The sequence below is a fragment of the Chionomys nivalis genome, chromosome 7, assembly GCF_950005125.1.
Source record: "Chionomys nivalis chromosome 7, mChiNiv1.1, whole genome shotgun sequence".
Classification (NCBI taxonomy): Eukaryota; Metazoa; Chordata; class Mammalia; order Rodentia; family Cricetidae; genus Chionomys; species Chionomys nivalis.
In genome coordinates, this window is record NC_080092.1 from 51,758,438 (window position 1) to 51,777,283 (window position 18,846).

Genomic DNA, 18,846 nt, shown 5'->3' on the forward strand with positions numbered 1-18,846 from the left:
CACGCCTTTAATCCCAGCACTCGAGAGGCAGAGGCAGGCGGATCTCTGTGAGTTCGAGACCAGCCTGGTCTACAGAGCTAGTTCCAGGACAGGCTCCAAAGCCACAGAGAAACCCTGTCTCGAAAAACCAAAAAAGAAAAAAAAAAAAAAAGCATTGAACTGGGGCTGGCGTGACAGCACACATAGCATGGCCTGGAGCCGTAGCTGAGACAGACATCCTGATCTGGTGGGGAGGGCAGCACTGACTGGGCCTGGCAGATCCCACCCCAGTGACACACTTCCTCTCTCAGGGCCACACCTGCTAATCCTTGTAATCCTTTCAAACAGTTTCACTCCCTGGTGACCAGAAATACATGATCCTATGGGGCCATTCTCATCCAAACCACCACAAGATATGTTATAACCAAGAATAAGGTCGGGCGGTGGTGGCACACGCCTTTAATCCTAGCTCTTTGGAGGCAGAGACAGGTGGATCTCTGTGAGTTCGAGGCCAGCCTTGTCTACAAGAGCTAGTTCCAGGACCGACTGCTGCAGAGAAACCCTGTCTAACAAAAACAAAACAAAACAAAAAAAGCCTTCCTTTCCAAAACAGATTTGGTAACAATTTGGGGGTAATCAGATGTTTAAAGAACATTCCCTCCTCTCCAGGGCTGGGGTTCAAGCTCAAAGCCACCGATGAATAAAAACTTTGCACCAAGATTGGTGTACCCATGCTAGTAAGGACAATAGTCACAGAATGATTGCGAGAATACATTTTAATCTCGAGACTCCAGGACCAAACCGAGGAACACTGTCATGGACTAGAATCTTGTGACATTTTTTTTTTTTTTTCGTTTTTCGAGACAGGGTTTCTCTGTGGTTTTGGAGCCTGTCCTGGAACTAGCTCTTGAAGACCAGGCTGGTCTCGAACTCACAGAGATCCGCCTGCCTCTGCCTCCCGAGTGCTGGGATTAAAGGCGTGCGCCACCACCGCCCGGCTCTTGTGACATTTTTAAAATTTATTTTGTGGATATTAGTCTCAAAATGGTTGTGAAAGATAACTTGTGAAACACAGTGATTACTGGGTGTTACAGGCCTGAGACAAGGGTTCTCCATTTCTCCTAGTGACTGTTGCAGAAGGAAGCTGTTGGAGAAAGCTTTTTATCTAGGACCAGTAACACCCTTCTTTAGGGATATTCAGGGTATTTGTTCAAACTGGAAAAATAGGGCTGGAGGGGAAACTGTCAAGGAAGAGAGTCAGGAATTTACATGTTGGCCATCAAGTATGAGGGCTGGCTCCTGGCAGAAGAGACTAAGCTGTAATAGTGGACTTCACCCAGAAATATCATTTTCCTCTCTTCAGCCTCTTGGATGCTTTTTAAGCTGGAATTTCTGGCCTGAGGCCTGTATGAGGTTAGACCAGATCTAATCTGAAATTGTGCACTTTTATCTTAATCTGTTTGCTTGTTTTTGTTTTGTTTTGTTTTTTTGAGACAGGATTTCTGCCCAGTAACTTTCTCTGTAGACCAGGCTGGCCTTGAACTCAGAAGTCTGCCTGCCTCTGCCTCCAAAGTGCTGGGATTAAAGCTGATCACCACCACCACCACCTGACATTGTTTTTGCTTATAAATGGTTGAAGGAAAACAAGCCAAAATCCTATCTGGTGACTTGTGAGGTTCACATCTCAGTGTCCACACACAGTTTTATTGGAACATAGTCACACTCATAATGTCAGTGGCTGCTTTAGTGGTACAGGGAGAGAGCTAGGTAAGAGTGGTAGAACGTGTATGGCCTACAGAGATGAAACTATTCCTCTTTACAGCAGAACATCTAGTGCCCTGTGGCAGAATACTGATGTGGAGTGTGTTTAGTTGAGGGAGAAATTAGTCTTAGCAGCAGACGTAAAACGGCACAGAATCAAGAGGGCAGTGGCAGCCCTGGTGCTGATGGGATTGTTCTGAGTGCTGGCAGCTCGGGCTCAGATGGTGATGCTGTTCTCTATGCGGCTGGGCTTGAGGTATTCATAGGGCAGGTCGAGTTGCTCATTCCGGGCTATGATCTCTCTTTCCAAATTTCCCAGATCTGCTTGAAATTGACTGAGCACAGTTTTGGTCCTGGGGTCTGAGAAATAGTTTTCTTTGTGTTGTCCTAGAGGTACCTACGACAGAATGGATCATTGAGCTTCCAGCCCGAAGACACCCAGCCCCTCACGCTGATACCTTTTCCCCAGTTGTTACTTCCCTCTCCTTGGTCCTTACTCACCATGTCTGGCTGGAGGCGACCCAGATGCCATGTGATGGTCATTTGCAGACAGGACTTCTGAATGTCAGGTAGGGACCCCATCACCATCGCCATAGTCACCTCCTCCTTGTTGGTGGGTGGAGGCATCCTCATGGTGCATGGGGCATTGGGTACCCAGCCATACCAGTCCAGCTGGGGAAAAAAGCTACTCTAGCACCCAGACATTAGGATTTGAATTCCCACCTCTCCCTTGGATAGCCCAAGGTCCAGACACGCGCTCTTGGGGCCCTGAGCTCCATACCTGGCCCTGGTTGATGGCGGCGTGCTGAGACGTGCATGTGAAGACACACATCGTAAGGAAATGGCAGAGCTGAGCCCGGGTCTGGAAGGAGACAGGGAAACCTGGCCAGGGAAAGAACAGGACTTAAAGGCGACAGAGTAAGAGGAAAGAAACGCAGGATGCTCTGTATTTTAGAACGGGTGTGTGTGTGTGTGTTTAATTTATGTAGCTATATTTGTATCAGATATAGGTTTCAGCACTGGCCTAATTTCTTCCATCTTGGTTACTTTAGATCAGAGGTTCTCAACTTGTGGGTTTCAGCCCCCACAGGGGTCCCATATCAGATGCCCTGCATGTCAAATATTTACATTTTGATTTGTGGCAGTAGTAAAATTACAGTTATGAAGTAGCCACAAAATAATTCTGTAGTCGGGGTCCCAGCGTCAGACCAGCCAGTCACCTCACCTCTCCACACTCCAGTTTCCCTCTGCACAGTGGACGCAGTGGTGCGTGATGTAATCCCAGCTCAGAGGCAGGAGGCTCGTGAGTTCCTGGCCATCCCACACCACTGTCTGGACTACACAGTGAGATCATGTCTTTAAACAAACGAACAACAAAAAAAGCATTAAAATGATCTGTTTTTAGATAGTGCTCAGCAAATAATAGATACAGTTATTGTGGAAGATTAAGGGCTGGGCATTCAGTCATCCCTAGTCGGTTAATGTAGGGGCTGGAGAGATGGCTCAATAGTTAAAAGCACGGGCTGCTCTTCCAGCAGTCCTGAGTTCAATTCCCAATACCTACATGGTGGCTCACAACCATCTGTAATGAGATCTGGTGCCCTCTTCTGGCCTGTAGGGATACATGCAGGCAGAACACTGTATACATAATAAATTAATTAAAAAAAAAGAATTAATGATGTGCCAGATGGTGGTGGCATGCACCTTTAATCCCAGCATTCAGGAGGCAGAGGTGGGTGGATCTCTGTGAGTTCAAGGCCAGCCTGGGTGGGCTACAGAGCTAATTTTATGACAGCCAGGGCTACACAGAGAAACCCTGTCTCAAAAAACCAAAATAATAATAATATTTTGTTTTCCTATTTCTAGATAAGGAATTATAGTCTCTTAGTTATACAATGGAGAATAAGAGAAGTCTTGAGCTGGGCCTGGTGGCACACGTCTGTAACCCAACACTTCAGAGGTTGAGGCGGGAAGAACATGAGTTCAAGCTTTCGTTACAAAGTAAGTCTGAGACCCAGCTAGGCTAAATGACCCTGTCTCAAAACAAAGTCCTTCCGGGTGGTAGTGGTGAAGCTTTTAATCCCAGCACTCGGCGGGTGTGTGTGTGTGTGTGTGTGTGTGTGCGCACAAAGGCAGGAGAATCTCTGAGTTCGAGACCAGTCTGGTCTACAGAGCTAGTTCCAGGACAGCTAGGATATACAGAGAAACCCTGTCTTGAAAAAAACAACAAAACTAAACAAAATTCTGAGTTTGCCTCATGCCAATTATTTTGCAGTGCACGTGGGAGCTTTGATTTGAGCCGGTCCGCATAATTATATCTGCTTTCTGATAAGAACATCAAAGGGAGGCTGTCCAGGGGGAGAAAGACTGGCTCTGAACGCAGCTCCCGGCGGCTCTCCTCTCACCTGTGTTGATTTTAGCACACTTCCTCTAAGTGCAGCAGCACACATGGCAAAAGTGAGCTGTGCATTGAGAGAGAATAGAGAGAGGAGGGGCTGAGTCGCTGTTTGTGAGGATAAAGCTAATATTTATGGTATGGAATGGATGTGTTTCCACCCCTAAGCTATTATTCTGAAATTGCTTGCCCGTGTTATGAGGTTAGAGCTCCCTGAGTGATGGCAGTGTCCTTGCGAGACAGGACAGAGATCTAGTTTGTTCTTTCTATGCCACGTGGTGCCATGAGAGTGACCTGTGTCGCCTGGAAGAGCACCCGCCGGACTCGAACATGCTGGCACTCTGACCTGAGACTTTAGCTTCCAGTGTGGTGAGAAATAAACTTCTGATGTGTAAGCCACACCGTCTGTTCCACTTCATTATTTCAGTCCCAGCAGACTGAGACGCTGAATATTTATTGTGAATTTCAAGATGTAGCTAGTGCTTGCGGAGATGGCAAAGGAGACGTCTTTCTGGACGTCTGAAGCCAAAGGATCAGGACTGAGAAACTAGAGAGAGCTTGGTCCTGCAAGAGTAGGGGTGGTAAACCCCATGCTTCCTCAAGGAGAGGCTTTCTTCAGGGGACAGGTGTTTGCTGCACTGCAGGGTCAGGCCATGGTGGTTCCACTGTGCCATTAAGACGCAGTGGACGGGATTCAAGGTGGTAGTCTCAAGTGTGGAGGGGAAGTGGCTGGAAGAAACCTCAGATCCGGAAGCCTTCTGTTTAGCCCAGGAAAGGCTAGTTCTTTCCGGAGTTAGGGAGGAGGATGGAAGTTGACTGCAAGCAGTGGCTGCACCCTGACTGGTGGGAGGGGTGCTGGAGAGTGAGGACCAGATTAACCGAAGAAACCTGAGCCCCTGAATTCAGATCTGAGCCATAGCGTGCAGATGGTATTGTCTGGCATCAAGAATGACATCGCAGTTTGGCAAATGTACAGTGTGCCAGAACCCTCTGTGCATGGACAGTAGCAGGCAGGAGGGAAAGGAATAGCCACGGTGGGACATGATGGGCTTTGGTGGGAAATCTTTTTCCATTTATATCTCCAGGTAGAAAAATAGGGAACCATGAACGTAGAGCTCCATAAACCCCAGCAGGGCCTGGGAAGAACTCACTGGCTGTGGTTCTGCTCTAGCTGAGTCCAATATATAACTATGGCAGGTTCTAGATATAACTGAGTATGAGCTGATGGCTGGGGCCTCTTTAGAAGAACAAGTGAGGTATAGGATGCTTCTGGGTGTTTGGAGGTATGGAGGATGCTGTCATGAACTGGGTGTTTGGAGACATGGAGGATGCTGTCATGAACGGAAGGGTGGGTGTGACTGGAGAGTTCTGTCCCCCAGGTCTGAGGAGGGGCGCTTGTTGCTGGGACAGATCTTACCTCTGTCCTGGGCATGGCACAGTCCCACCTCAGTGATCTCCCAACACCAGGCCTGCAGCTCTGGGTCTCCCCTCACAATCTCGTCACTCTGGTAGAAGAGGTGGACCATCCCCTCCACATACCTGCCCAGAGAAGGAAGCTGAGCTGAGAACATGGGCTCCAACCTCTCACCTCTGCACCTCTTTTCTGGGGCCACCTCTCAGCTGACTCTCACTGTGCCTGGATTGGATCCTACCACATTTGTGTTTTGAAGTTTTAATTTTCATTTAAAAATTCAAGTAATTAATTTATTGCAGCATTAGGGATCAAAATGAAGGGTTTGCTCGTGCTAAACAAGCATCCCGTGATTAACACCCCAGGACTTGGATATACTGATGTAAGGAGAAGCGGTAAAAGTTAGTCATTCTAACTGCCCATGACTGCTAGTCACTCCGGACAAAACCCTGGTTCTTCCAGATCCCCAGCCTCCACTCTGACAGCCGTCCTCGCCTGTGTCCTGCCCCTAGTCTAGTCTCTCCTTTTAAACCTGACAACTGACCCCACCTGTTCCTTCCCCCCACCTCTGGAGAGACACTTTTTGTCGCAAGCCAGATCTCACTCACCTGGAAGTGACTTTCCAGAGCTGTAATGCGTCCTGAGCATAGAGAGCATTTGGGATTCTCAGCAGGCCTCGGTTGGCCAGGTCATCAGGAGGACAGAGGGAGCAGTAAGTCATTTGAGCCATTGCCCGAGTGAGCAACTGAACATGGCCCCCTCCACCTGTGCTCACTACCTGGGACAAGAAAGTTGACAAGTCTTGATGGATGAAGCGGGGATAGAAAGCCAAGGGCTGTACGGCGCTCAGGCATGGAGTTTTCAGGTTTGAAGTCACACATATGAATGGACAGGACTCATAGGTTAAGACTGAGATTTCACAGAAGTTGGTCTGGCATCCCCAAGTGTTCAGACCATCAACGGAAGCCGGGCGATGAGGTGGCACCATACCCCCCCGACCCTTACCTGATCAAATATTCCCCCATCTGAGATGAGCTGGGTCCGGCTTCGTGTGTTGATTTCCATAGTGTAACGGATGTGGGGAACTAGGAGCTGGGGTGGAGATTAAAGGGGGCTGTGCTTGAGACCTTCCTTGTAGGACCTGACACCAAGTGTAAGGTCCTCCTGTCCTCTTGGTGCTTTCGTTCATGCCGAGGCCTTGACAGACTGGACTCTTCCTTCTCTGGTCACTTATTCACATTCTCTAAATTCCTCAGGAGTTGTCCTCTAGAGCCGTGGTGACTAGGATTTCAAACCACACCTTACCACTCTGGTACCAAGTTAATTACTACTTAGCATGCAATATTCCAACCTGCCAACAGGGGGCAACAGTAGGCTCTTACCTGAGGGAGCTGCTCCCATGTGTGACTATGTAGGTGGTGTGTTTGTAATACCTAATAGTAGCTGTTATTCATTCTCTTTGTTTCCACCCTGAGTGTGGGTGTCTTTTAGGAGCTCTCAGCGCCTTTTGATTTTCTTATATTCTGTCATTTATATCCTCATAGCTTAAATTAGCCCTGTCTATTCCTTATCAAAACTGCACCTTTATTCTTCGGCTATTGACACTTGGGTTTCTTCAGGAGTGGCTTGTGGGGAGGGTATATGAAGCTGTCTGCTTGCACAGCAGAAGTCTCAGCATCCATTCTGTCCCCTGCCTTGATGGTACTGTTGGGTCTCCTCTCTTGTTTTCCTCGGCTCTCATAAAACTCCACCTCATTCTCATACATCCTTTTTTGTCTTCTTTTTTTACACAGCTAATATTCATATTTCATCTAATTTTGTATTTATCTGAATTGCTCAAGCCAAACACAGGAATGGCTCAAGTGATCTCTTTGATTTTGAGATATCAAAGCAACTCACATTAGTCTGAGATATTTTTGGACAACTCACACAAGATTCTGAGTGTCACAGAATGCCCCAAGTCACAGGAGAAGAAAAGATGACTGGGAACAACCCCAAACAAAAATTTCAAGGACTTTTAGATAGCATTTAGCATGTGTCACATTACAGCCTATGCCATTTGTCCTTTAACAACCTAACAGCTAGGTTGCAGATGTAACCTGGTTGGCAAAATGCCTGAGCAGTGCGAACAAAGCCTGTGGGTTCAATTCCTGGCACTCCATAATCTGGGTATGGTGTGCATGCCTCTGATCCTAGCGTGAGGGAGGTGGACGGAGGAGGACAGAGGAGGTCTTTGGATAGAGAGAGCTGGAGGCCAGCCTGGGTTGTGTGAGACCCCCATCTCAAAATCAAAACAAAATAAGAAAGTGGACGTTTGGAAAATATCAAGGTATGATTTAGGACTTAGACCCTGACTGTCAAAGTAAGGTACCTCTGGGACATCGGCGCATTTAGCCCTACTGTGTGTCCTGTGACAAACAGCAGTTTGCCATGGGATGTAATCGTTAGGGCGGATGGAGACTGAAGGAGACTGAGCCAGAGGGGAAAGTGTCAAGTGTGAGTATAGGTTTTAACTGTACACACGGAATAGAAGATGCAGGTACAGGTGTATCATGGAGGAAATGAAATCCAGGATTCTATTAATCAGCCTGTGTTACCCGAAGGGGTCACAGCTAGACTGGCCAGGCTTGGGACTTAATTGTCTTCCTTACCACGTTCCCACCTTGAATACTCCAACAGTGCTTTATACGCCATGTAGCCCTTTACCCTAGCCTGACAATCACCCCCTTACATCATGTAGCTAAAACAGACACCCCGTTTTCCTTTACCCTAGCCTGACAATCATCCCCTTACACCATGTAGCTAAAACAGACACCCCGTTTTCCTTTACCCTAGCCTGACAATCGCCCCCTTTTATATACTTGCAGGTTTTTTTTTTTTTTTTTTTTTTTTTGAGTCAGGGTTTCTCTGTAGCTTTGGAGCCTGTCCTGGAACTAGCTCTGGTAGACCAGGCTGGCCTTGAACTCACAGAAATCCGCCTGCCTCTGCCTCTGGGATTAAAGGTGTGTGCCACCACCACCCGGCGTGCTTGCAGTTTTGTGATCTTTTTATGTGAAATGTTATCAAGATTTTTCAAATCTTTTTATTTTCATTACATTATTTTATTTGCCTGAGACTGTGTGTATGGGCCCATGTGTGTCACTGTGCCCCTGTGGAGGTTGGAGGACAACCTTTGGAATTGGTTTCCTTTGTCCTCACACCACCGGCTGCTCGGGCTATAGGTGAACCACCATGCTTGGGTTTTCCGTGGGTGCTGAGGATTCAAACTCAGGTCCTCAGGCTTGAGCAGCAAACCTTTTATCCACTGGCCGTCTCCCCCACCCCCACCTGGCTCCCTCCACTCCCAGCTGACGGAGTCTCCGCTGTGTTGTAAGCCACAGTGACACTGCCAGATGTTTGAGAATTTCAGGGATCGCCCTCATCATGGTCCTTAAGAGGTGTTAAATGACTCAGCTTGATTAAAGTAAGTTCCAAGGTGTTGGTACAGTTTCTGTCCCCCGCTTTTCACTCAGCGATTCCTATGAAGAGTTTTGCTGTTGTATCTACCTCTTTTGAGTTGTGGAGAGTGGAGACAGGAAGATCCCCTGGACTTGCTGACCAGCCAGCCGAGCCACAATGGTGAGCTTCAGTTCCAGCTAGAGACTTTGTCTCAGAACATCTTACTTAGGTTCTAAGGGAGATGGGACAGAGGGTGGAGTCTGTACCTTGAAGATAGGGTGCAGTCCCGGGAGGCACCTCATGGTGGCGACAGCGATGACCTCGGCCACCAGATGGGTGTTCAGCAAGTGGAACTGGAGCTCCTGCAGCTGGAAATCTGAACTTCGGACCCAAATCTTAGCCAAGAGCCAGGCCAGTGGAGGATCTGAGGGCAGGAACAATGTTGGGACTGGGGAGCTGGGACTGGGAGGCTGAATCTGGGAGAAATAGAAATTGAGCATTGGTGGAACTCCCCCTCTGTACGACACGGCCACAGTTCCTGGAGAGACCCGTGACTAAGCTAAACTGGTTCCTTCCAGTGCCTCACACTCAATTGGAAGGAATGAGAAACCTGTCATTCTGCTCTCCTAGCTGGAGTGCCAAGATGGGCAGGCTGAATGCAGGACAGACAGGAAGCAGGGGTCCAGAAAGGAGGTCCTAGTGGTGGTGTGGGGGTAAACAAGAGGCTCAGAGAGCAGGTGATGAAGGAGAGCGGAAGCTGCGAGGATGGGAGCAAGGTGTGGTGGTTCCTCTTTAATCTCCTGCACTCAGGAAGCAGCGGCAGGTGGATCTCTGTAGTTTCAAGTCTGGTTTACATGGGAAAGTCCAGGCCAGCCAACTACTGTCTCAGAGACCAGCACACCTGGACAGGTGGATGTGAAGATTATTGGCAGTGTTGATCAATGATTGATGGCAGTAGGCGAAAGAGTCAAGCAACAATGGATACTTAGAAGCACGGAACACTGAGATTAAAGAATGGTTCTCAGTGTGGTCCTCAGCTACTTAATCTTAGCATTAATTTGGAACCTGTGAGAAAAGCACTTTTTACATCCATTTCTGATACACTGAACCAGAAAGTCTGGGGGTGGGATTTAACAAACTTCCGACCCCCTTCTGCCCCACCTAGATGCCGCGTGCAGTAAGTGCTGTGCACTGAGCTACACCAACCCAGAAACCTGTGCTTTTCACGAGTACCTGAGATGAATGAGATGCACACTGATATTTGAGTATTGTTAGTGATAGGGTGAGGACTCAAGAGGCCATTTGTTTGTTTGAAGATCTTACTATGTAGCTCAGGCTGGCCCAAAACTTGTCATTTATCTTTGGGCAGTCTTGAATTCATGATCCTTCTGCCTCCAGAGTATTGGGATTATGGGTATACATCACCACACCCCGCAGCTTCTGTGATTCATGAACAAGCACTTCCATTTGGATGAGTTGGGGGGACTAGGCTGTGAAAGGAGGGTAGCTCTCAGAAGAGACAGGACCGGGGAGCCAAGCACCTGGACATCGGGTTTCTGGATGCAGAGGTTTAAGTGACCGAGACCAGCATTAGGAATGAAGTACTCAGGGAGCTTACCTGGATCACCATGGGCAGCAGCTTCCCATTGGGGTCCATCCTCAACACGACAAGAGGGGCAGCCAGGTACTGCTGCTCTCCCCGGATCACATTGGCTGGAATCCCATCCAGCAGAATGAAGTCAACTTCAAACAGGGAACCATTCTGGAGAAAGGAATGCATGCATTCTTAGAGTTCAGAGGTCACACACCAGCTTCTTGTCGTTGTTGTCCATCGGTTCCAGAGTCCCATTGTCATAGCTACAGTGTCTGGTTGGTCTGGTTCTTCTAATCTTAAGGTAACAGCCCAGAACACAAACCACCCAGATGAGGGTAGACGCCTTGTGTGGGGATATGTGTAGCAGATCTGGGTTCGGGGTAGGCCTGCCCAGTCCAGTCTGTCTCCCAAGCACTAGCACCCTGACTCCCTGTGCAGGTGGTCAGTCCCCTGTCCTATCAGTCCCAGGTGGCCTTCTGTTCTTGGCTCCCATCAGCTCAACAATCCCTCTTCCGCTCTATGAGGAAGATTCCAGAGAGCCTCCTGAGCTTTCTTTGCCAATGAGCACATTGCAGCTTATCCTCCAGTGACCAGTCCATCCTTCCCAAACTCAACTCCTAAATTTTTCAGAAAACCTCCCAAACCTCCCCATTCCACAGCGCAGGCAGGCATTGCCTTTTCCCTGCCAAGATCACTGGAATCCAGAAAAATTTCAGCAGCAAGTGTATCATTATTCCTTTTAACATCTCTGCACCCAGTCTGTGTCCTAGGGATCCATCTCTCTCCCCCATTCATACAGGAGTCCTTGTGGCTTTTATATGACGTCACCATTGTTCAGACACTTTTTTTTCCTAGCAAAAGGCATGCACCAAGGGGTCCCTTCTTTTCTGCCATCTGATGTTGGCATCTCAACCTCACTAGGTCTTACACACTAGTAATGAGAGGGCAGTGCCAGGCAGGGAGAAGATACCTGGAGTTCTTTTTCCAACTGCGCTTGGAGCTCCTCTGCCCCAGAGGGCAGTACCAGCCTGGAGGGCAGAGAGGTAGAGCGTCTCAACAGCATGGGGTTGGCACCATTGAGGAACTGGTAGCCAAAAAGCTCATCGTCCTGCCAGCACCGGTGAACCTTCTCTGTGGTGCAAGGGTGGGGCACAGAAAGGAGGGAATTTACTGCAGCCTAGATGTCTCTGTTCTTCCCATTGGACCTCGGGGATTTAGAATATCCTACGCTCAGCCATTTTTATTTTTGTCATTTTGGGGGCTTCTGTGAGAATATCATCGTAATATATTTTAATTTGCCAAGGAGCTCCAGGAATCATGCCTCGTAATGAAAAGGGACCACTGGGAGATTATGGAGATCTGGGGAAGCCACCCACCAGCCAAGGCACTCTTCTGGCCCCAGAAGATCTGATCAAAGTCTTCCAGACGGTTCCAGCTTCTCAGGAGGGTGTAAACACGTTTGAGACCCATTTCCAGAACCCTAGGACAGGTGTTAAGACATGACCCCATCATCTGACCCTTAGCTTCTCACTAAATACCACCGCGCTTTGGTCCCCCTGCTCCCATGCCCGAAGCTTCCTAGCCCTTTCCTTACCCTGCCTTCAATGACCATTCAAAGTCCAGTCTCTTCTCCTCATGGAATCTCACATTCAGAGGTAGGTCGTCCTTACAGTCTGCGGCTATGGTCTGGGGTAAGCCTTCCTTCCAGGTGGCCCAGCTAGAAGTTGGGAACAACGCTTCAGCTTGAGATGAGCGGTGGGGGTGGGGCAGGGAGCGGTGGGGGCAGTTGGGAGGCTGTGGGCTGAGAGTCACCAGTAGGCCTGTTGTCTTTCCTTCAGTTCCTTTTCTCGATGCTTCTGGAAGACATCCAAGGCATTGTCTCCTGCCAGGCGGGCTAGGGAAAGTCAAAATTAGCCATGCTTCTTGTCTGGTTCTGAGCACGCTTCCGCTTGTCTCCTGTCCTCTTTTTTGTAGCCAGTCCATGTTTTCTGTTTGGCTCTGTTGTCTTTATCTCTGGCTTTGCCTCATTTGACTGATCCCCAGGCACTCATCCGGGTCTTGCCTGGGCTCACCCCACACCTTCCTCCCAGACCACATATCTGCCATGCTTCCTTGTACCTTAAGCTCACAATCTCCTTCCTGACCTTATTTCATTGATGTCTAGAATTGGGGGATCTCACCCTAATTAGGTGATAAAATCTTGGTCCCTGACACTGCAGCGATCTATTGCTGCCTGTTGCTCTGGCTGGCTGACCGCACATCGTAAGCATCCGGACACCCTCACCCTTGCTCTCTTCGCCTGGCTTCACTTTTCGGAGTAGATCTCCACTCTCCAGTTACTGACTTGTCCCTGCTGCCACCTTGATTAGGTCCACCTGTCTCAACGTGCTGTTTCCGGTTTCCACCTGTACCACCCTGGGTTTCCTTCCTCTCTTTCTCTTGTTTCCCATGGTAAATATTTGAAGTTTTGTGACTCTTACGCATGCCCTCTGCTGCCAGGTGGTCCCCACTACTCCAATCAAACCAACTGCCCGTCATCCCTTCCTAGCTGTCTGTCTGTCTGTTGCTCGCTGTCAATCTCCTGTTCTGTGAGCTCTTCACCTGTCCCTGTCCTAACTTGTTCTGGATCACAGAACTCATCCTGCTCTTTGCTTCTCTTTGTGTGACCTACTTCCTATTTAGGAAAACAGGGTCTCCAGATCGCTTAGTACCCTCTTTAATTCAAGTGCAACATCACTTATTCTGGAGACCCTTGGGGAATTCATAACTTCTTCCCATTTCCTCACTTGCATCCCGGAAACTCACTGTACCAGCCAGCGCCTGTCCATCCTTTCTTGAGGTTCTTCTCCCCACTTCCCCCTTATCCCTCCTTACCTTGCCCCTGCCCACCTCCTTTCCCTCAGATGCTCGCCCACTTGCCCAAGGTGAATTGCTGCCTGCTCACCAGTCCCCTCCGGCAGACTCAGTTCTCCGTCTCCCTGCACCCAGCGGTAGCAGGGGAACACCACCTCTGCACTTGTTCCGGGCCCCTGAACTGTAATGAGGTTGCAGAACCAGGCGTCGTCCACCACTGTGTGCTGTTTGTGCAGCCTCACAAACTGCAGTGGCCCCAAGTCCTCAGGAACATCGAAGTCAAACTCTTCCTCCTGTGGGGACCAGATTCGCCAGACTTAGTAGCAGGAATTGGGAGAAGCCTTTCAGAGACGGAACCGCCCTTTGTGGAGCCTCAGTTTACCGCAACCGTCAAACACCTCTCACTCCCACTCTCCCTCCCTCTTCCACCCCTAACCTGTCTGGTGGGTCTAAGGAATTCCGTTTCTGTGGGGAGACCAGAGCCGACAGCGCGCTGACCAGGGAGCATCATCATCACCTGTCTCTTGTTCGCTGAGCTCCCACTACATTGGAGCTCTGAAGAGCTTCACGACTGACCACAAGTCCTGTATTTACATCGGCTTTGGGGCACTTTATTCAGGAGGAATCAGAGGCTGCTTGGGCTGGGGTCCGGGAAAAGGAGACCAGCCCATGCCAGTTGTTGACCTCACTCCCGGTGTTCTACCTCCACAAAACTCCACTGCGGTCGTGAGGTCACAGCCTCCTGTCCCTTGCCAACCTCCCACGCCCAGCCCGGACACTGGGGGACCCAGCTCTTGCCCGCTAACCTTGCCCCGCGCGGGCCTCAGCGGTAGCTCCAGCTTCACCTCCCGATGCGCCCCAACCAGCCACAGCTCCACTCGGTTGAGGGATCCGGAGAAGAGCCAGGCCCCAGTGACCACACGGACGCGGTAGCGGCCCATGGCGCTCTCTGGCCTCTCCGGAGGCAACCCAAGTGAAGCTCAATTCGAAGACCGCCCAGGGCCACCGTGGCCTCAGGGCCAGTTCCGAGGCTTTAAAAGATGGGTTTGTGTCCCCGCCCTCACAATTCTAGGCACTCCTCCCTAGTCCCCGCCCTAGACTAGCCTGAACCTGCTAGTCTAGCCGGCTTTGGGGAAGGGCTGTGCCTTTGAGTTAGCTTTGGTGTGAGGGAAACTGAAGGTGCTCTAGCCGTGTGTGTGTGTGTGTGTGTGTGTGTGTGTGTGTGTGTGTGTGTGTGCGCGCGCGCGCGCGCGCGTGTTGGGCGGGTACAGTTAACTATGACAGGGGACTCTCTAGATCAGCGTTTCTCAACTTTCCCAATACTGCGACCCGTTAATACAGTTCCTCATGTTGTGGTGACCACCAACCATAAAATAATTTTTGTTGCTACTTCATAACTCTAAGTTTGCTACTGTTATGAACTGTAATGTAAATATCTTGTTTTCCAATGGTCTTAGGCAATGCCTGTGAAAGTGTCTTCAGGGGGGTCGCGACTCAAGTTAAGAACCGCTGCCCTAGAATTACTTATAGGGGTTTCTCAGGGCTGGAGCATCCTGGCTGGAGCCAAGAGGGCTTAGGAGCTTTCCCAAGGCCTCTGGGTCTTTAGGAGGACTTGTAGAGGGGTTGAACCCAGTTTTCAAATGGAGGGGGGAAATGTCTCTTTTCTGGGCTGAAACCAGAGGACTGCTTCTAGAAGGTGAACCGGGGAGGATGCCCCAGTTGCTAGACCAGCTGCAGTTCTCCCCAACCCTGTTCCTGCTCTCTACTGCTTTTGAAATCTGCCCTTCAATAAATCCCCAGGGATCCCCAGGCTGCCTTGAGCCTGAAAAGACAGCATTTTCAGACTTAAAATCCCACCCCTCCCTTCTTCCCCCACCCTCAGCTTCTCCCCCACTCACCTGAATATCAATCAAGACTTTAAGATTTCAAATAGGCTAGATATCATGGGCCAGACATCTCAAGGGAGACCAGAGACAATGAATGTCTACATTCAGACAGTGGGTGCAGAAAAGGACAGGCACCCAAGAACCGCAGCCTGGCATCCAGCAGGTATGGGTGGGTCCCGTGAATTTATTCCTCTCAGGTAAGAAAAGTGAGTCTTCTTCAGTGGATGGCAGGTTGGATTTTCTTCCCAAGCTATGTCCTGGTCTTGGGTCTCAGAAAGCCGTGAACTTAGAGGGATGCTGCTAGGGATTCTTTGCTATAGTTTGTTGGCTTGGGATAGGCTAGGGCCAGGCAGATCCGTTTCCTGGACCTGGCATGCTGATTGTTGGTAGGGACAGTCTTCAGGGTTTCTAGCCTCCAGACCTTAAAGCATGTTTGGTCCTTGGTAGATTACTGTTTTACATCTAGGCCCGTTTCTGTTTATACGTTCTGTGTTCTGGACTGGGTGTCTGTCAAGTGACAGACCCCCTTCTTTCAATGTCTTGGTGTCACGTTTTCTGTACATTCCCCATGGTTCATACCCGCAGGATGTGGTCCTCTTCCTCGGACGTTTTCATTGATCCCGTTTTGCCTTCTCGAAGAGTTTGGTTCACATCTACTAAATGATTCCTTAATTCAAAACTGCTTCTCTAGCGTCTTGGGACCAGTTCTCTGCTGCTTCTGTGTGCTATGAGGTCACATGCAGAGCGAGAGAACCTGAGATGCTGCATAGGCGTGATGAGTTAGTATGTTCAAACACTTAGCACAGTGTTTGACACACAGCCCTCTGTACTAACTTACTGTTGTTCACTATGGGTCGTCAGCATCCCTCCGGGAAGTCCCTTCCAGTTCTTATACCCACTGCTTCCTCCACTGGCCCTGCCTCCCACTAGGATCTCATTTCCCAAGTCCTGCTCCCTCCTTCATTTTTCACTGGTTTTCAAGCAATGTGGTAGACTGGGAAGATACGTTCAAGTTGTAATTGTTTATCTAGTGCTGAGTACTGAACTCAGAACCTCATGTATGCTACGCAAACATTCTACCACTGAGCTACGCCTCAAGTCGGGGAGCATATATATTAAAATCTTCTCCCAACCCTGGAAACCTCTCCATAACAGTAGCAGAGGAAGAAGACAACTTTCTTTACAGAGCGAGCCTTAAATAGGAGTGTGATGTACATCACAGGTGAAGAAATTGCGAAGATGAGAGGAACGTCATACAGACACACAGGTACAGCCCACTGCAGTCCCCAGAGTAAATGACAACTAACCTCAAGGCAGGTACCCCACATAGAATGCCAGTGTCTGAAAGGCTAAGGCAGGAGGGCCGTCAACATTTCAAAGACAGCTCATGTTACATAGGGAATTCCAGGCTGGTCTGGGTTACAGGTGCTGGAGAGATGGCTCAGAGGTTGGAAGCACTGGATGTTCTTGCAGAGGACCTGGGTTCGATTCCCATCACCCCCAGGATGGTTCATAATCATCTACAACTCTACTCCTAGGGGATCTGATGCCCTCTTCTGGCTTCTGTGGACACCAGGCATGCACGTGGTACACAGATATTCACGTAAGCAAAATACTCATGCACATAAAATAAAAACAAAGTTTAAAATAAACAAACAAATAACAAATTCTAAATAAAACAGATGAGCCCCTCCTTCAAGCCTCAGGTACGAGGACTTGATGGTGCCCTGTGTCATACACAGCACATCCTAGACCCACTTGGGAACTGGAGTGAGCATCTGTGTCTGCCTAGATGGATTAGTGAGAAAACAAACTCCTCCTGTATTTTTCTGAGAGGAGACTAGTTCACAGAGCAAAGGAAGTGCCTGTCTGAGTTAGGTAGGATCTCACCCCCTCAAACAAAGCTTAGACACAGAGGCCCTGTCTCCCTTTGCATGCATACTGCAAATCTACCAAGTCCTTGAGACGCACATTCCTGAGTAATAAAGCTGGCTCCAGGCTTGTAGAGGTCTGTAGATTCACACAACTTCCTCAGAAATAGAAAAGAACTTTCCAATACATCCTCTCAGATGCTTCCCTCCCTCCCTTCCTCTCTCCCGCCCATCCTATTTATTTGTTTGTTTATTATTTATTTATTTGAGAGAGTTTTACTCTGTAGACCAGACTGGCTTAGAACTCACAGAGATCTGTCTGCCTCTGCCTTCGGAGTGCTGGGCTTAAAGGTGTGTGCCACCATGCTTAGCTCCTTTCCTTACTTTTTAATCAAGAGAATTCAGCATCATATTTGAAATCTGTCCTCTGATGCTATGATCTACCTACATTTGGCACAAGAAGGATCAAGGCCTTGGTTTGGTCTGGCCCTTTGCAGTGGGAAGTTCACGTTGGCACAGGTGTACACTTCAAAGCTTAAACTCTTGGTCCAGACTTCCAGTGCCTGCTGTCTGCGCCAAAAGCCAACTCCTACATTCCCATGACCTGTCTCTGCAACTTTTAACTTCTTGATCAAAGCTTCTTTCACTGGGTTATGCCCCGGGAATGTGGACGAGCAGGGTGACCCTTGAATCCATAGCCAAAGATGCTTCTTAAAACTTTTTCCAAACACAAGAGTCCCATCCTTGTTCTCTCTCCCAGGCCAGTGTGCCTCACTTTGCAGTCAGTTCTTGGGGTGATGCCTCTAGTGTCTTTGCTGTGTTATTCCTTGGAGTTCATGTATGGCAATGGGCTATATTAACTCATATTAGTTTCTTGAGGCATTTGCTCATAAGAAAGTCATTATTAACCATGTAATTTTAAGCGTGTGACCATAGGATATGATTTCAAAGCAGATAATGTAATATTTACTTTTCTAATTACTAATTTGGATACCCACCTGTCTCTACTTGTAGGACAACCATAATTTCCCTCTCTGAGTGTGGTCATTGGTATCTGGTGTCTGGTGGTGTGGCAAGGGAAACTTTGTCCTGTGAAATCTAATAGCGTCATTCCCTAGTGCTTCTGGGATGCCTTGAATAGGCCACAGCAGAGACACAAACTAGAGCTTCCAAACTCCGGGTTCACACGAGTTTGGACAGGGTCCCCAAGCGTGACTGTGGCACTAGGTGGCTGTGTCAAGGCTCTTTCCATCCATCCACAGTGTTGTGGGAGCCCACAGATTTGACTTGGTTCCATCTTGACTTAAGGTTAGAGAGTTCAAACCTATTCTTGATCCTTAAGGTCAGATAACTGGATATTTGATCTAAGGTGTGGTTGCTAGGTACCTTGATCCTCAAGGCCAGATAACAGAATGTTTAATTTAGGGTGTGGTTATTAGCCGTTCTGAGGATTAAGAAATTAGCTAACACTCGTTTGTTCCTTGTGTCCTGTTAGGAAGGTCTTTTGCCCTCCCCCTTTGGCTTGGGGTATATTCCAGCTATAAGAAATAAATTTGGGCAGATACAGTATTCAGTGGATGCCCTCCCAACTCTGTCTTCTGTCTCTTGTCTATTTCTTTCCTCAATCCTTACTCCACCTTTCAGGACGAACTCCTCAT

At 48.8% G+C, this 18,846-nt stretch overlaps 1 protein-coding gene across 1 annotated transcript; it reads right to left on the reverse strand.

The window, feature by feature from the left end:
- Positions 1-1,511: 1,511 nt before the first annotated feature.
- Positions 1,512-14,412, reverse strand: Alox12 (arachidonate 12-lipoxygenase, 12S type). Its single transcript, XM_057775038.1, has 14 exons — positions 14,238-14,412; positions 13,523-13,724; positions 12,391-12,472; positions 12,173-12,295; positions 11,955-12,058; positions 11,549-11,709; positions 10,603-10,746; positions 9,251-9,460; positions 6,552-6,638; positions 6,155-6,324; positions 5,553-5,674; positions 2,522-2,622; positions 2,242-2,412; positions 1,512-2,137 (listed from the first exon to the last, which is right to left on the reverse strand). Exons 1-14 carry the CDS (start codon positions 14,370-14,372, stop codon positions 1,958-1,960), a joined length of 1,992 nt encoding a protein of 663 aa, XP_057631021.1. The 5' UTR covers positions 14,373-14,412; the 3' UTR covers positions 1,512-1,957.
- Between the last annotated feature and the right edge of the window lie 4,434 nt (positions 14,413-18,846).